General features: G+C 36.5%; 1 protein-coding gene across 1 annotated transcript; it reads right to left on the bottom strand.

The window, feature by feature from the left end:
- Positions 1-10,532: 10,532 nt before the first annotated feature.
- Positions 10,533-12,314, bottom strand: LOC131327550 (protein FAR1-RELATED SEQUENCE 5-like). Its single transcript, XM_058360704.1, has one exon. The coding sequence runs from the start codon at positions 12,312-12,314 to the stop codon at positions 10,533-10,535; it is 1,782 nt and encodes a 593-aa protein (XP_058216687.1).
- Between the last annotated feature and the right edge of the window lie 1,633 nt (positions 12,315-13,947).

Below are 13,947 nucleotides of genomic sequence, written 5' to 3' on the forward strand. Positions count from 1 at the left end.
GTTATTATTTAAATTGCTTGATTGCTTTGATTTTTTTTTATTTTTTCCGGTAGTTGATCATAATTACACTTTAGCCCCTCAAGGACCGTTTCTTGACTTTTAAGTCCTACTTAGCAAGTCTAGTTAGCTTCTAACCGACTTGTTGGAGAAACCAAACTAGGAAGTCACCTAGTTACTTTTTTCCTAACCATAGATGGACCATTTTGCCCATCTTGAACCTTTTGAACCTTTTCAAACCCTAGACTAGAAATTGTTTAATTATTTTATTTTATTATTTTGGTTTTATTCTTTATCCTTTGGACGATAAATGTTAGGGGAACTATTTTCCATTGGATAATAGAAACCCAATTCTTTATATTAAAAGGATTTTTGAAAGATTTGAACAAAGTACTATTATCTTTTAAGAAATAGACTTTTATAATTACTTTGAAAGTACTTTTCGATTATTTTACTAATAAAAGTACCCTAGTAACTATGGTCCATTGGACAATGACCGTTAGGGTAATCTTTACCCATTGGACAATAGTGTTTCCAAATATTATAATCTTGATAAGTACACGTATATATACACATGTGTAATTACAAAGGACATGTAGTCTTTTTAAAAGACTTAGTTTATTATTTAAAGTACTCGTCCTTTATTATTCCTTGGTTATTAGCCGTTAGGGGATTTATTATCTATTGGGTAATAGGTTCATCTTTCAACTAAGTACTTGACCTATTAAACTAATATTTTGTTAAGATTCCCGATAGTACAAAGTACACTATTATATTAATTAAGTACTAGTACTTTTTGTATTAGTTTTGTGGGAGAATCTTGACCCTTTTAACCCTAGAGTACATTAGTACATATGTATATATTTATATAAGTACTTGGATGATGCAATTTGCCTTAGTACACATGTACCCATTTATTTGTTTATTGAGAAAATCTTAGTCTTTTAAACTTCTTTGATCTTTAGTACAAAAAGTACCTATTATTTTATTTGTTATCTTGCACATTGTAATATATGTATATAGCTAGTACATGAGGAGAGAGAGAGGGGAGAGAGAGGAGAGATGAGCCGAAAGGGAGAGAGAGGGAGAGAAAGCGAAGGAGAAAGAAGAAGGATTGATGTGTACCTTGACATTGGTCTTCCAATGTACTTCAAATCTTTGGTGATTTTTCTTCCTAGCCAAATCTTAACTCCATTGTCCTCCTTTGTACATCTTTCAATTGTTTAACACTAGCATCTTGTACCAATGTCTCATTTCCTTCCAACAAATCTTCCAAAATCCCATCCAAGGTACTAAAACTAGCCATGCAAGCCTAAATCTAGGTGGTTAGTGTGCAAGCAAGCCTTTACTTCACCCATCAACCTTTCAATCCACCTTGACATGTGAAAGAAAAGTGAGACTTAGAGAGAAAGAAAGGGGGGCCGGCCAAAGGAGAGAGGGAGGGAGAGTTTGCCTATAAATAGAAGCTCACTCTAAGCTTTGAACTCACACCTTCAACCATTGCTCTTCCTTCTCTCTAGAAATTCTAGATGTTTTGCTTCCAAAGTTCTAGTTTCTTGTGTTCTTGAAAGTTCTTGAGAGAAACCACCAAACCACTTCCAAAACCACCAATAGATCTTAAAGTAGTCCACTTTAGTTAGTAAAGTTGTTTCTAGGAAAAGAAAGTACATCTCTTTTCCTTTCGAAGCAAAACGACGCCGTTACGCCGCCGAAATCCAAAACCGACGACCAAATCTTCGTAGCCGACCACCGCCAAGAAGAACGGTAGTTATCCTTACCTACCTTCCCAAATATAGTCTTGTACCCAAATATAAGTTCATTAGGAAGTAACTTTAATCATTTCATTTAAAGTAGATAATGTTATCTTTTGTTGGAAACGTATGAAATGCATGATGTTCGTTATTAAGTGATTCAAGCATGTTAAGTAGTTTAAAATGGATGATCTTGTTAGATTGCATATTACAATGAATAATATCGTATGTGAAAAGTCCCACCGCGGAGTCTATGCATGAGAAACGAGACACGAAAATCGGGAAAGTAGAAACATGACACCTAGGGTGTGGTTTATGAAAGGGCGTGTTTTGAAAAGTGTAAAATGTTTTGGAAACTGCAATGTGGCCGGACGTAGTAGCCCATTGTGTGGTGTGTGTTTTGTGTGCCAATGGGAACCCGGGACGGCGGAACCATTGTGAGGATACTCGGGAGACCGAAACGGCGGAACCGAGGTTGGGTGTGTGGCTTGGTTATCCGTGTTACGGAGCCAATGCATTGTGTGCCAATGGGAACCCGGGACGGCGGAACCATTGTGAGGATAATCGGGAGACCGGAACGGCGGAACCGAGGTTGGGTGTGTTAAAAACGAGTTTTTGAAAAGGTGATGCGTTTATGAAATGTGGAAAATGTTGACACGGTCTACGAGGAGTCACGTAGGAGAAACTCACAAATCTTGGACACCAACGTTGATTGTTTATCGTATACGAATGTGTTGTTGTTAGTTAAATTGGCTAGATAGGCATGCTATGAGGAATTCTTTGACTATGTGTTGTATTGTTGTAAGTTAAGGGTTAGAGGGTTTGGATTATTCTATTGAGCGTTTAAGCTCACGGTGTTGCCTTTTTGGTGACCCTGGCCTATTATATTGGTGGCGACACCGGTATAATATGTCAGACTTCATAGATGAACAGGGTGAACTTTACACCTTGGAGGCCTTTTGGAGCCGAAGAGCTAGCCCGGATGGAAGAACAAGCAGAGTAGTAGTTAGGAACCTTAGTTCCCTTCCATTTGTAATAAAAGTACTTCTTTTAAGTTTTGTTGTAATAAAGAGCCCGACTCAGTTTCTTTTTCAATAAAATTACTTATTTAACGTATCCAAAATTCGGGGCGTTACATGTGTTGTACCTGAAAATAATAGGGTTGAGCAAACACGCGCCTAGTAGAGAAATTTATACACAAGTTGTAAGAAAATATAATGAGTTATACCTCTAGAGTGAATGAGTATAAACAGATATGTCCAAGATTTATATGGTTATCAACAAGCAGCTCACTATGGCCAAAGAATTCTAGACAATCCTATATGTAATACCTATTATCTCACACGCCATACTAGTGCCACTAACATTCCCACATCATTCACAAATAATCAATATTTGGTTTCTCAACCGTTTCGTCACTTCACATATTATATCACAATCTCTCTCATTTCACAATCATTCTCCTTTTCTTATCATCAGTCATCAAAATCCTTTTTCCCATAAATCGTTCTCTTTTGTTTTCAAATAGGTCTAATGCAGAGAAATACATGATCTTTAATGGTCAAACTCCATTGATTCGAGCTTGAATAGCCAGAGTCCGTTAATTATGTGCATGAATACCGAAAACCGTTGATTCGTTCAAGAATATCTGGAGGATTTTTATTAAAAAAATCATTTTCCCTTTAAAACAAGTCAATTTGGTAAAAACCAATCTTTCTTCCCTTTTTCGATAATCTCATATTATGACTAACAAGGTTTTCGCATGTATTGCTAGTATTCTGGTCATCTCACTGATTGGTGATACTCATTCATTTGTGTAGTCCGATTATCTCACCGAATATCCATGGTGATACCCATTCATATTATCTGCAGATCTTATCAATTCGTTGAATGTCCATTGCGATACCTGTTGTGTCCATTGTGGTTCTCTCACCATATCGGTATTTAGCAGAATGGTGATACCCGTTGTGTCAAATTCACGTTGTGTCCACAATCTCAACAATCAATCATATCCCATTATGGCATTATGCTACAAATACTCAACCATCACATACACCAACAAATAGATAAGCACACACATTTTCCTTAAGTATATCACCACATCCTACACGGCGTATTGAACTCATAAGTAACTTTACGACACACTAACCACTAGCCTCTATACTAGAAGCTCATGGAATGAGAGCTCAATGAGTTTAGGGTGATTAACGAGATGCATCACAAGGATACGAGTTACTATGTTACCTTTCGGATCACTAGCCAAACTCACGACTACCCATCACACTCACCACAAAGCCTCATATAACCCACGGTACACCTAAACAATGTTACGGTACATTTTTCATTTACAACGGTACTAAGATTACGTTTAACGAGTATCGAAGGGATTGAGACGATCAACGAATCATATATTGGGACCCGAGTTATCAAGTTTATAGATGGTTTCACAATGTTTAGAGTATGTTATAAGTGATCGAGAGTCAATATAATCGAAGGGGATTCAACATTTTTAAAATAGTTTTCTAAGCATTGGGTACCGATACCACAAAATATAGGTACTAATCCAAAGAGAAATCAGAAACCAAGGTGCCGGTACCTCAAAAAGTAGGTACCGGTATCAATGCATTATAGTACGCGATTTGCAAAAAATAAAGAATGAGCATAATTTTGAAATCCAATCAACCATAGCACGATCCAGATATATAAGCATCACATAAACTCATAACAAGAGTAAGAAATCCCTACCTCACGTTGAAGAACGAAACCCAAAGAGAGATCGAGCCCTAACTTCCAAAATCGACACCGAGAGCAATACACTTCCACTGAGCTCTAGCCAACGAAGCACAAGCCCCAAAACACGCGTAGATGATGGGTTGGAGGTTGGTTCATATGGGTTTTGAGTGATGGAATGAGTTGTAAGTGAGAGAGCAAGAGGGAGAGAGAGATGAGCAGAGAGAGAGAGATGAGAGACGTCGGGAGGGAGAGAGAGAAGGGAGGTGGGATTATGATCCCCTACTCTCACACATACCTATATATACTTGCTCACACACAAATCACACTAGCACTCCCTCATCTAACAATCTTATCACATAAACTCCTAATCACATAAATTCAACAAACTTTATATTTTTCTTACTTTCTAACATTTATAAAAACTCTTAAATAATATCCAAAAAATACGGGTCCTTACAATGATGACAAAAATGTTGAAAATTCGGTCTCAAATTATTGAGACTTGAAAATTCTCAAGAATTCGGTCTTGAGGTTTTAATACTAGAGATGAGCATTTTGAAAATTCGATTTCAAAATAAGAATTAAAACTCTGGTTTCAAGATTTGTATAGGGACTAGAAAATCTGATTTCAAGACTTAGAGAATTTTTTTTTTTTTAGAATCCTTGGATTTGCAAGGTTTAATTGGTCCTTGAAAATTCAATTTCAATATTATTTTGAGAATTCAAACAGTTTCATTCATCACCATATTTCACTATTTTTGTGACAAAGACAACTCGATGGACAATCTTGGTATCATGAAAAATACATGACCAAACAACTCCAATTCTCACCATATCTCACTACTTCATGAGGACAGGTGTCTTTTTCACCGTTTCTCACTTGATTTGAAACCCAACATGAGAGTGGACTGTACTTCTCTTCTTTTCTCATTAATTCACACGGAATCCATCCTACCAAATGGGCTCTTAGCTTCTTGATGTTGGAAAATATTATTAGAATATAATATTTTAATTTGGTTTGAATGTGAATTGACTTGATTTAGAGTCATGTCTTTTTAGTGAGATCTATTCGTGGTCGTGGATGGACGCGTCTTATATGAATAAATGTGTCTCCTCCCTTGGTGACTATTTCGAATAATCATCAGTTAGTCTATAAATAGGATGTTCCCTATTCATTCTATATTGATTTCAAAAAGATGTTTATGTCCTTATTTTCATGAAATCAGAGTCATTCATTTGAGAGACTACAAAACACAAGGAGGTTCAACAAACCCATCGATTGTAGTGTTGCTTCTGTGGGGGGTTCGATAACTAGTGTTGGGAGATAGACGTTCATGTAAACCATAAGCATCATAGCAGGGATGTCGAATCTGTCTTAAGTATAGAGTATCAAACACTCGCCTTGATCACTAATTGATTTTCATCGATTTCTAGGTTTTTGAGTTCCGATTTCATTGCACTCATATTATTGATTTTCATCACAAAAAGTAAACATATTTTTCTAACACTTGATGCCTTTAGAGTTGAAGCCTGACCCTTTCTGTAAGGCTATCAAAAAGAGTTTTGGTGACTGTTTCATGTTGAGAAGTGGAAAGAACCAAGAACTAAGAAGATAAATAAGACACGTACAACAATGTTTTGAAGAGAGAGCTCTAGAGAGCTGGGCAGTTGGGTTTCTCCTCCCAACCCCATCGTCCCCCTTCCCCTTCTTCCCCTATTCATTTTTCCCCTCTCAATTCTCTTCTTTCTTCATCAACTATTTGTCCCCCTTCTGCTATAACCTCTCTCTCTCTCCCTCCTCTCATCTCTTCTCCGACCCCCATGGTTGTGAGTCGGTTGGGACTCTCTCCTTCGGAAGGGAGATCTCCCCTCTCCCCATCATTTTTGGACTCTGGAGACCTAGATCTGGGGAACCAGGCTTGGGTTTTGGCTCTTGGATATGATCGGTCTTGATGACAGGTTTTCGAGCTCTCCAACGGCATCGATGACGACGTCTGCAGTGGATCCGATGGTGTTACTTCAGTCTACGGCGAGAACGAGCTTCTTCTCTGGGCAGATCTGGCCCACCCTCCTTCACGAGTGTGTCTGGTGGGTTCGACTTCGGCGCTGATTTGTTGCGGCTTTTCTTTGTTTGTGTTTTGTCTGTTGTACTTTTTTGTTTTTTTAGACCGATGGAGTTCCGGTCCTTTGTATTTTGCTTGTTATATATAGATCGAGTTTAATTATGGTAAAAAAAAAAAGAAAACAGGTCAATTTCTGGCATGCCTCTTGTTGTAGATTGATGAGCTGCAATGGTAAAATCATAAGGGTGCTGCTAAATACAACTGCGAATTTACTACATGTAGTCAATTCATAAAATGAAATTTTTGGATTCCCTTTTATGAATTGGCTACATGTAGTAAATTCGCAGTTGTATTTAGCTGGGCCCAATCATAAATTGCCACTGGATCATTTCTCTCCTTAGAGAACACTTCTTGGTCTTTAGAAATGAGGTGTAAGACCCCAAATATTATAAACAATAAAATAATAATAAAGAAAAGAAAAAAAGTTGTTAACATTTAAGTAAGTGATTGTTAATAGTGTTGCGGCACAAGTCACCGCGAGGCGAAGAACTGTAGGGATCAAACAATAATAATTCGGAAAGTGGGTGAGTTGGCATCCTATTATAGGAATCACCCTAAAATTATTAGTCTATCATAGATTTTATGGATTTTGCCATGGATTATTCTCTAAGGGTCTGTTTGATTAGCGAAAAAAATAAAATAGCAAGTGAAAATGATAGAAAGTGAAGTGAAAGAAAAGAAAATTTTTTTTTTTTATTACATCCATTTGATTAGAATGGAAGTTTTGCAAGAAAAGAGTAGAGAAAATAAGATAACATTGTTTGGATGGAATAAAATTGCCGAAATTAGAAGAGAAAATGTGGAGGGAAGAGGATAAAGAAGGAAGTTAGAGTAATTATTCTTGCTTTTCTCGAGAAAATAAAATTTTCTAACACATTTTGTGAGAAAAAGTAAAGTAAGCTCTCATGCTTTAGAGGGTTGTACAGAAAAGTTCACTTTTTACCACTTTCTAGGATATTCTTGCTAAGTGAACACACAAAAAAGTACACACATATATATATATATATATATATATATATATATATATATATATATATATATATATTACCTTTCTTGCATTTTCTACCATTATCTCCTTAATCAAACGGACCCTAATGTGAGATATATTTGAATTTTATTTAAAGATAATACAAGATTATTCTAGATGTTTAGATAATTCTAGATACTAAGCACTCTGATATAAACAGGTGTGCCATCCCTTCTCTACTTGCACACACAACACAAAAACAAAAGAAAAAGAAAAAAAAAAGAGAGCGAGGGAGAGAGAGGGAGTGAAGAGAAGAATAGGGCCGACCCTGATGTGAAGCCGGAGATGCGCCGCTTTAGGCCTCCGAATTGTCCACATAATACAAGTATATATTATATATAATTATTTCCGTCTTACAATGCAAATGGTAGTGCTGGCTTGATTGTGTGTGCAACGTATTTGAAATCAATTGGTCCCTGTTCTAAACTAGGAGTTCTTGTTTTTCCTTGGTTTGAAACCACATATAGGCAAACAATAATATTTTTTTTTTTTTGGGTTTCCATTCTTTTTTTTCCCCTGGTTTTTGTATTGGCAAACATTTTTTTTTCCTTCTTGTTTTTTCTGTTGACACCTCTTACATTATAAACTATTTATTCAGTAGTTACGTTTAACGGACCTCAGAGTACTGACGGACGACGCTGGTGCCAAAGTCGGTCTGTGCCTGTTCGGCACTCGTTAACGCAGTCTGCATAACCCTGCTGAAGGCGACCTTGGGAAGGTAGAGCATATCGCGGGATTGGCGGTTCAAGACCACCTAGCACAGAACCCTCGCATGGTTTGACATGATCAATTCCGCGCCGGTTCGAGGCACTTCGTTCTCCATTTTTTTGGGTTTTGGGAAGAGTATTTGGGTTTAAAGAGCATGATGAGTATTCGATGAGAGTGATCTGCATTTTTGTTGGACGGGGTTGAAATAGTCAATTTTATACTCATGCCAGAGGATTATTGTGAGAGATTTAAGTGTAGTAAATTTTTTCGAGATTATTTTAGGAAGAAATTGATGTTTTCAAAAACAAATCATGTCTGTTGGTGCATCTATTTTGTGTTGCGTTGCTGGTTGTTTAAAGAACGTGATGAGTAGTGCCTTGGGTTGAATTCGAGGTATTGTGGTACTCATTTATTGAATTAATGAGTCATTGAGATTAATTTATTTTGTGAACTTATTATGTACGTTACGGATCTTGTCGGATGGTTGATAGTTAACTTTTGACTCGAATGACTTCACCTGTAATGGTTCTCTTGTGGAAATGGAACAAGAGATTGATATACAGATTACAAGAAAAGAATTAAGAAAGATGATGCATTTCAAGAATGTCTTCTTCTTTTTTTTGATTCGAAGAATGTCTTCTTGAATTAGAGCTTTTTGCAGAATAGCAAGGATATACATTGTCGAATGAAGATTTACAAAATCAATGATCCATTTTTAATAGACGCTATAAGGATCCAGAATCATAATCGATAGATAGATATGAACAAATTTTGGCGTATATGTCTGGGATGTTCTTGTTATGTTTATTCTAGATGTGATGCGTGTGGAGTATGTCGATATAATATATATAAGGAAGCCCCCAATTCCACGAGCCTTTTATCTAATGCCACGAGCATTAAATGCTCTGCAGGGTAGAATTACTTAATTGTCTTCTTTTGGTCAAAAGCGGTAGCCTGTGGAATTTGTTTCCCAAACTATCCTTAGCTCTAAATTTGACTCTTCAACTACCCAACCCATCCCCTGACAGCTTCCTTCTAATTTGAGTGGATAGCAGACGTCAAAAGCATTCACCCTACTAGTAGAATCCCTATCTTGTTTGATAGTGAGCAAAGTCAAGTTTTTAACTACTGGAAAAACAAAGCGAAAACTGTGCTTTTCTCACACTCCAGATTTTAGTACAGTATTTTTTTTTTCTCAAAATCATTCACACTGGTGAGTTGGTGACCCTAAATAATCTATCCATTTTTTCAATTTTCTTTTTTTATGTTACACCCTCTAATAAACATACACATGGTTCTCCATTTTAACTTACTTTTTTTTTAAAGATACTTCTAAAAAAAAAAGAACCTTTTAATAAGAAAAAAATCTCCTCTCCTCTTGTGGTTGACGAACGATAAAACCAAAAAATTGCTCTCTAGTACAAGTAGAAATATCATCATTCAAGAAATCACCATTCAAGAAAATTCCTTAACAATTGTCAATATACGGTAAAGATACAAAATTTAAGGTCGCTTCCTCACAGGAAAATGCCCTGTTTCTTCCACTTTCATCTAAATCCATAATAACATTCCAAAAGTGAATCTAAAGAAGCATTGCGAAGTCCAAACTGGAACTTTATAACGAAAAATGGAATCTATATATCATGTCTCTTGGAGAGAAAACTAAAAATCATGTGTTAAACGAAATGTGGTACATTCTTCACTTCATCAGCATGATGTTTGCTAGCATTGAATGGGAAAGACACATTTTATCTCCTGCAAAAGAAATGGTAAAAGTTGTGGCTTTAATAAATTGAGATATCTTTTAAGACTTACCAATAATACGCCCACTATGTAACAATGAACAAAGAAATGTCTTACCTCAAGTGGTCAATCCAACCAAAAGCAGTCAAGTGAAGTAGGAATTAGGCTTGTGTCGAGCACATTCACGGTACTTTCGTCCTCCTCCAGATTAGCTACATGAGTTGGATTCGATGCATTCACCTCCCATTTGCCTTTACATGAATTATGACCAACACCTTTACAAATGCTACACTTTCGTGTTGCATCCACAATCTCAAATTTTGGTGCATTCCGCCTTGTAGAACTAGATTCCTTACCTTTCTTTGACCCCGATGGATGTCCTTTATGTGGTAGGATATTTGGCTCAATAACCAACGGTAGTGATGGATTTACAAGTTGAGAAATCCTCTCTTATACACGTTCTCTTTGGCTTGCAGGCCACTCTTGGTATTTATTTTCTAACTCATGAACTAACCTTTTGAATTCTTCCCCATTCGAATTAGTTTCTCCCCCACCAAAAAATGCAAAGGATCTCGTATCAATCCTCCATTGTGAATGTATTGCATCAAGCGGTAGCACCTTACCTTTCCAATCAATCATCTTATGTGCACAAGGAAGACCCATACTTGCCATGAAGTGTCCCGTACATGTTGATTTCATTGTACCATGCTTCAACATCTCATATTGATCAACTAATTTCCGCAAAGCAAATGATGACACTTTGGTGATCAACTCCTTAAAGAAGTAATTATTGCAGTTGTGAAGGATTCGAATCCTTTCACTTGAGAGTTGACTCGTTATCTCTTTAAATTCATTTTCAATAGCAAGACATATCTTGTTCTTCACTTGATAGAGATCACCAGTTGAAACTTGTAAATATTTCTTCAATTTTCCATGTGCACCTTCTGCCCTCGAAGAAACACGATTTCCAAAATGAGCACAATTTTCAGTCCATGCATGCACAAATCGCTCTTTGAATGGAAGCCATGTCTTTCGAATATAGCATACCACTTTTTCCTTTTCCTTGTACAGTAGCTCAACTAATTTCCAAGCTTCATTGAATGCCTCCTCATCTTGAGAGTTTATCAATTCGTTCCAAGTGGACAAAAATGTGGTCCAATCATCTTGAGTATCAAAGTAAGGCTTGCAATTTGCCAAAATGTTTTTTTCAATATGCCACACACACAATAGATTTCTAGTTGAAGGGAAAACAACTTTTATGGCATTCATCAAGGCCAATTCTCTATCTGATACAATAACAGAAGGATGGCAAGTCGGACCCAAAATCTTGCTAAAATTTTGCAAAGCCCAAATATAATCTCCTTCTCCCTCTTTCTCCAAAAAGGCAAAACAAGAGTTATAGGAACTGTTAAAACTTGAAACTCCAATTATGTCAAGTAGTGGCATCTTGTACTTATTTGTCTTGTAGGTGCAATCCATCACAAAGACATTTGTATAGCTTTTGGTTAATATGCTTGAAAAAGGGTGTGCAAAAAATAGATGTGTAAAACGATCATTTTGATCATATGCAACGTCGAAAGTAAAATCACCTTGACAAAGCTCTTCAAACAATGCTTGGATCATAGTTCGTCCTGTCAAATTGTCCTTCTGAATTTTCCCCTTTGTATTATAAATTGTTTTTGATACCGCTTGAAGCTTCGGATTGGATTGTCTAAGTGAAGAAAGAATTTGGCGTGGGGGTATTCCTGATCTAGTCATTTCTTCAATTCTCGCAATCTCTTTCTCTGACAAACGACGGCAAGAGGGATGTCTGGACATATCACTTGAGGGTTCATGATTATGTGAGCTATTTTTGACTCCATTAACCACCCACAAGCCATCATCTTGTCTCTTACAATAGAATTCAAAAGGACAATTTATGAGACGAGTTGTCGTTTTTCTTTGCCGTTTCTCTAAGGGAACATGCCACTTATTCCGGTAACAACCACCCCGATCACAACCGATGGTAAGATATCTATCTTGTCTGGAGTTTTTGATAGATATTGCATATCCTTGTATTGAGAAAAACTCTCGAAGAGTACCGAGAAGTTCTTTCCGAGATTCAAATTTCCAACCAAATTGCTCAAGCATATCCTTTTGTTTGTTTTCTTGATTTTGCATGTCGATTCCGTGTTCATCAATCAGATCACTAGAACTTCCATGGAGGCATTCAAATGGTTGTTCAATGTCCATGGTTCAATCACCAAATCTACATCATGAAAAAAATTGAGCAGAGACTGTGGCATTAAAAATTCATAAGTAAGCACTAACAGAAAGGGAAAAAAAAGAAATAACGCAACAAATCGTAGTCCCTAAACATTCAAAACACTTAAATTTTTGTTTATTACCGGATACAAAGTACACTAATGCTAAACATAGGCTCAACAATAGTATTTTTTTTATCGCTCAGTTGTCTGGGTCAACTTTTGCGCAACTCGACTAATTCTGGAGGACCAATCTTATTGCTTATTTGCGGGGTCCCAATTAAAGTTAGAGCAAAGCTATCAATGGACTAGCCCCGAAGTGTTTGATAGCACTTAAGAGATTTCAAACCTAAAATCTTAGAAAGAAGTAAACCCCTAAGTCTCAAGTCTTGACAACAGGGCCAACCCCTTGAGGTTGGCTCAACAATAGTAATTCTTGAATATTCCAATAAAACCCTGGCCTAAACGTATACTTAAGAAAATAATCTTTGTTTATCCTTGTCAGAAAAAAATTTCTTAAGAAAAAAATCCGGCAATGAATAAAAAATACAAACCTGGGAAAGTTGGTGAAGCACAGATGGGAAGTCAGATCGGAAAGAGACAAAACATGAAACAGAAATGGTGATGAAAATTTGCGGTGGAAAAGCAGCGGTATTATCAGAAGCCGAATAAGGGTTTTGTTCAAGCCGAATAAGGGTTTTGTAACTTTTTGTTCATTTACAGAAGGGTAGTTTGGGAAACAAATTCCACGGGCTACCGCTTTTGACCAAAAGAAGACAATTAAGTAATTCTACCCTGCAGAGTATTTAATGCTCGTGGCATTAGATAAAAGGCTCGTGGCATTAGGGGCCTCCTATATATAATAGGTAATGTTTTGCACTTCTGAACTTTTGCTTTTAAGTTTAGTTTTTTTTATCATACACACTTATCTCCTCCTCTTCTTCTTCTTTTTTTTATCATATCTCACACACTTATCTCAACCGATCGAAATATCTTTAAGATTCTGAACTAACATCAAAAAGGATTTTCATTCAAATTTTGGATCCTGAAATCGGAATGAAAGCTTATAAAAAAAAAAGTTTAAATGAAAAACATAAAAGATTTGATCAAGCATCTACAGATATTAGATTGAGATAATTTTTTATGGATCCACTCGATTGTTATTTTTCAAATTATTAAACGATTCAAATTATCTATGAGAAACCCAAAGTGAGCCATGCATGACCGTCGATAATCCATCGGTATGCACGGTCCCTTCAGCTTTTTAGGTCCCTGCAAAGAGAAAGGAGCCGGGCATATCTGCTCCTTACAGGCTTACGTGCCACGTGTTGAACAAATGGAAAGATCTTTTTTTTGAACGGAGCAGATGGAAAGTTGTGTGCTTACCGAGATGAATGGAATGAAATGAAATGAAAAGATCTTCATTCTTTTTTTAGAAATTGATTTTAGCACTCTAAAATTTGATAGAGGGGTTTTAAAACGACGTCATTTTGTGTATTAACATAATTCAGTTTTGGAGCTCTTCCATCAATTTTTGGAGTGTCAAAATCACAATCCTTTTTTTTTTTTTTCTTTTTCCTTATGGAACCAAACAAAAGAAAGTCATTTTCTCTTACTTTATC

This window comes from Rhododendron vialii, chromosome 5a (genome assembly GCF_030253575.1).
Source record: "Rhododendron vialii isolate Sample 1 chromosome 5a, ASM3025357v1".
Lineage (NCBI taxonomy): Eukaryota > Viridiplantae > Streptophyta > Magnoliopsida > Ericales > Ericaceae > Rhododendron > Rhododendron vialii.

Bases quoted from the DNA above. Each gene is read 5' to 3' on its own strand.
- LOC131327550 (XM_058360704.1), bottom strand. From the start codon at position 12,314: ATGGACATTGAACAACCATTTGAATGCCTCCATGGAAGTTCTAGTGAT.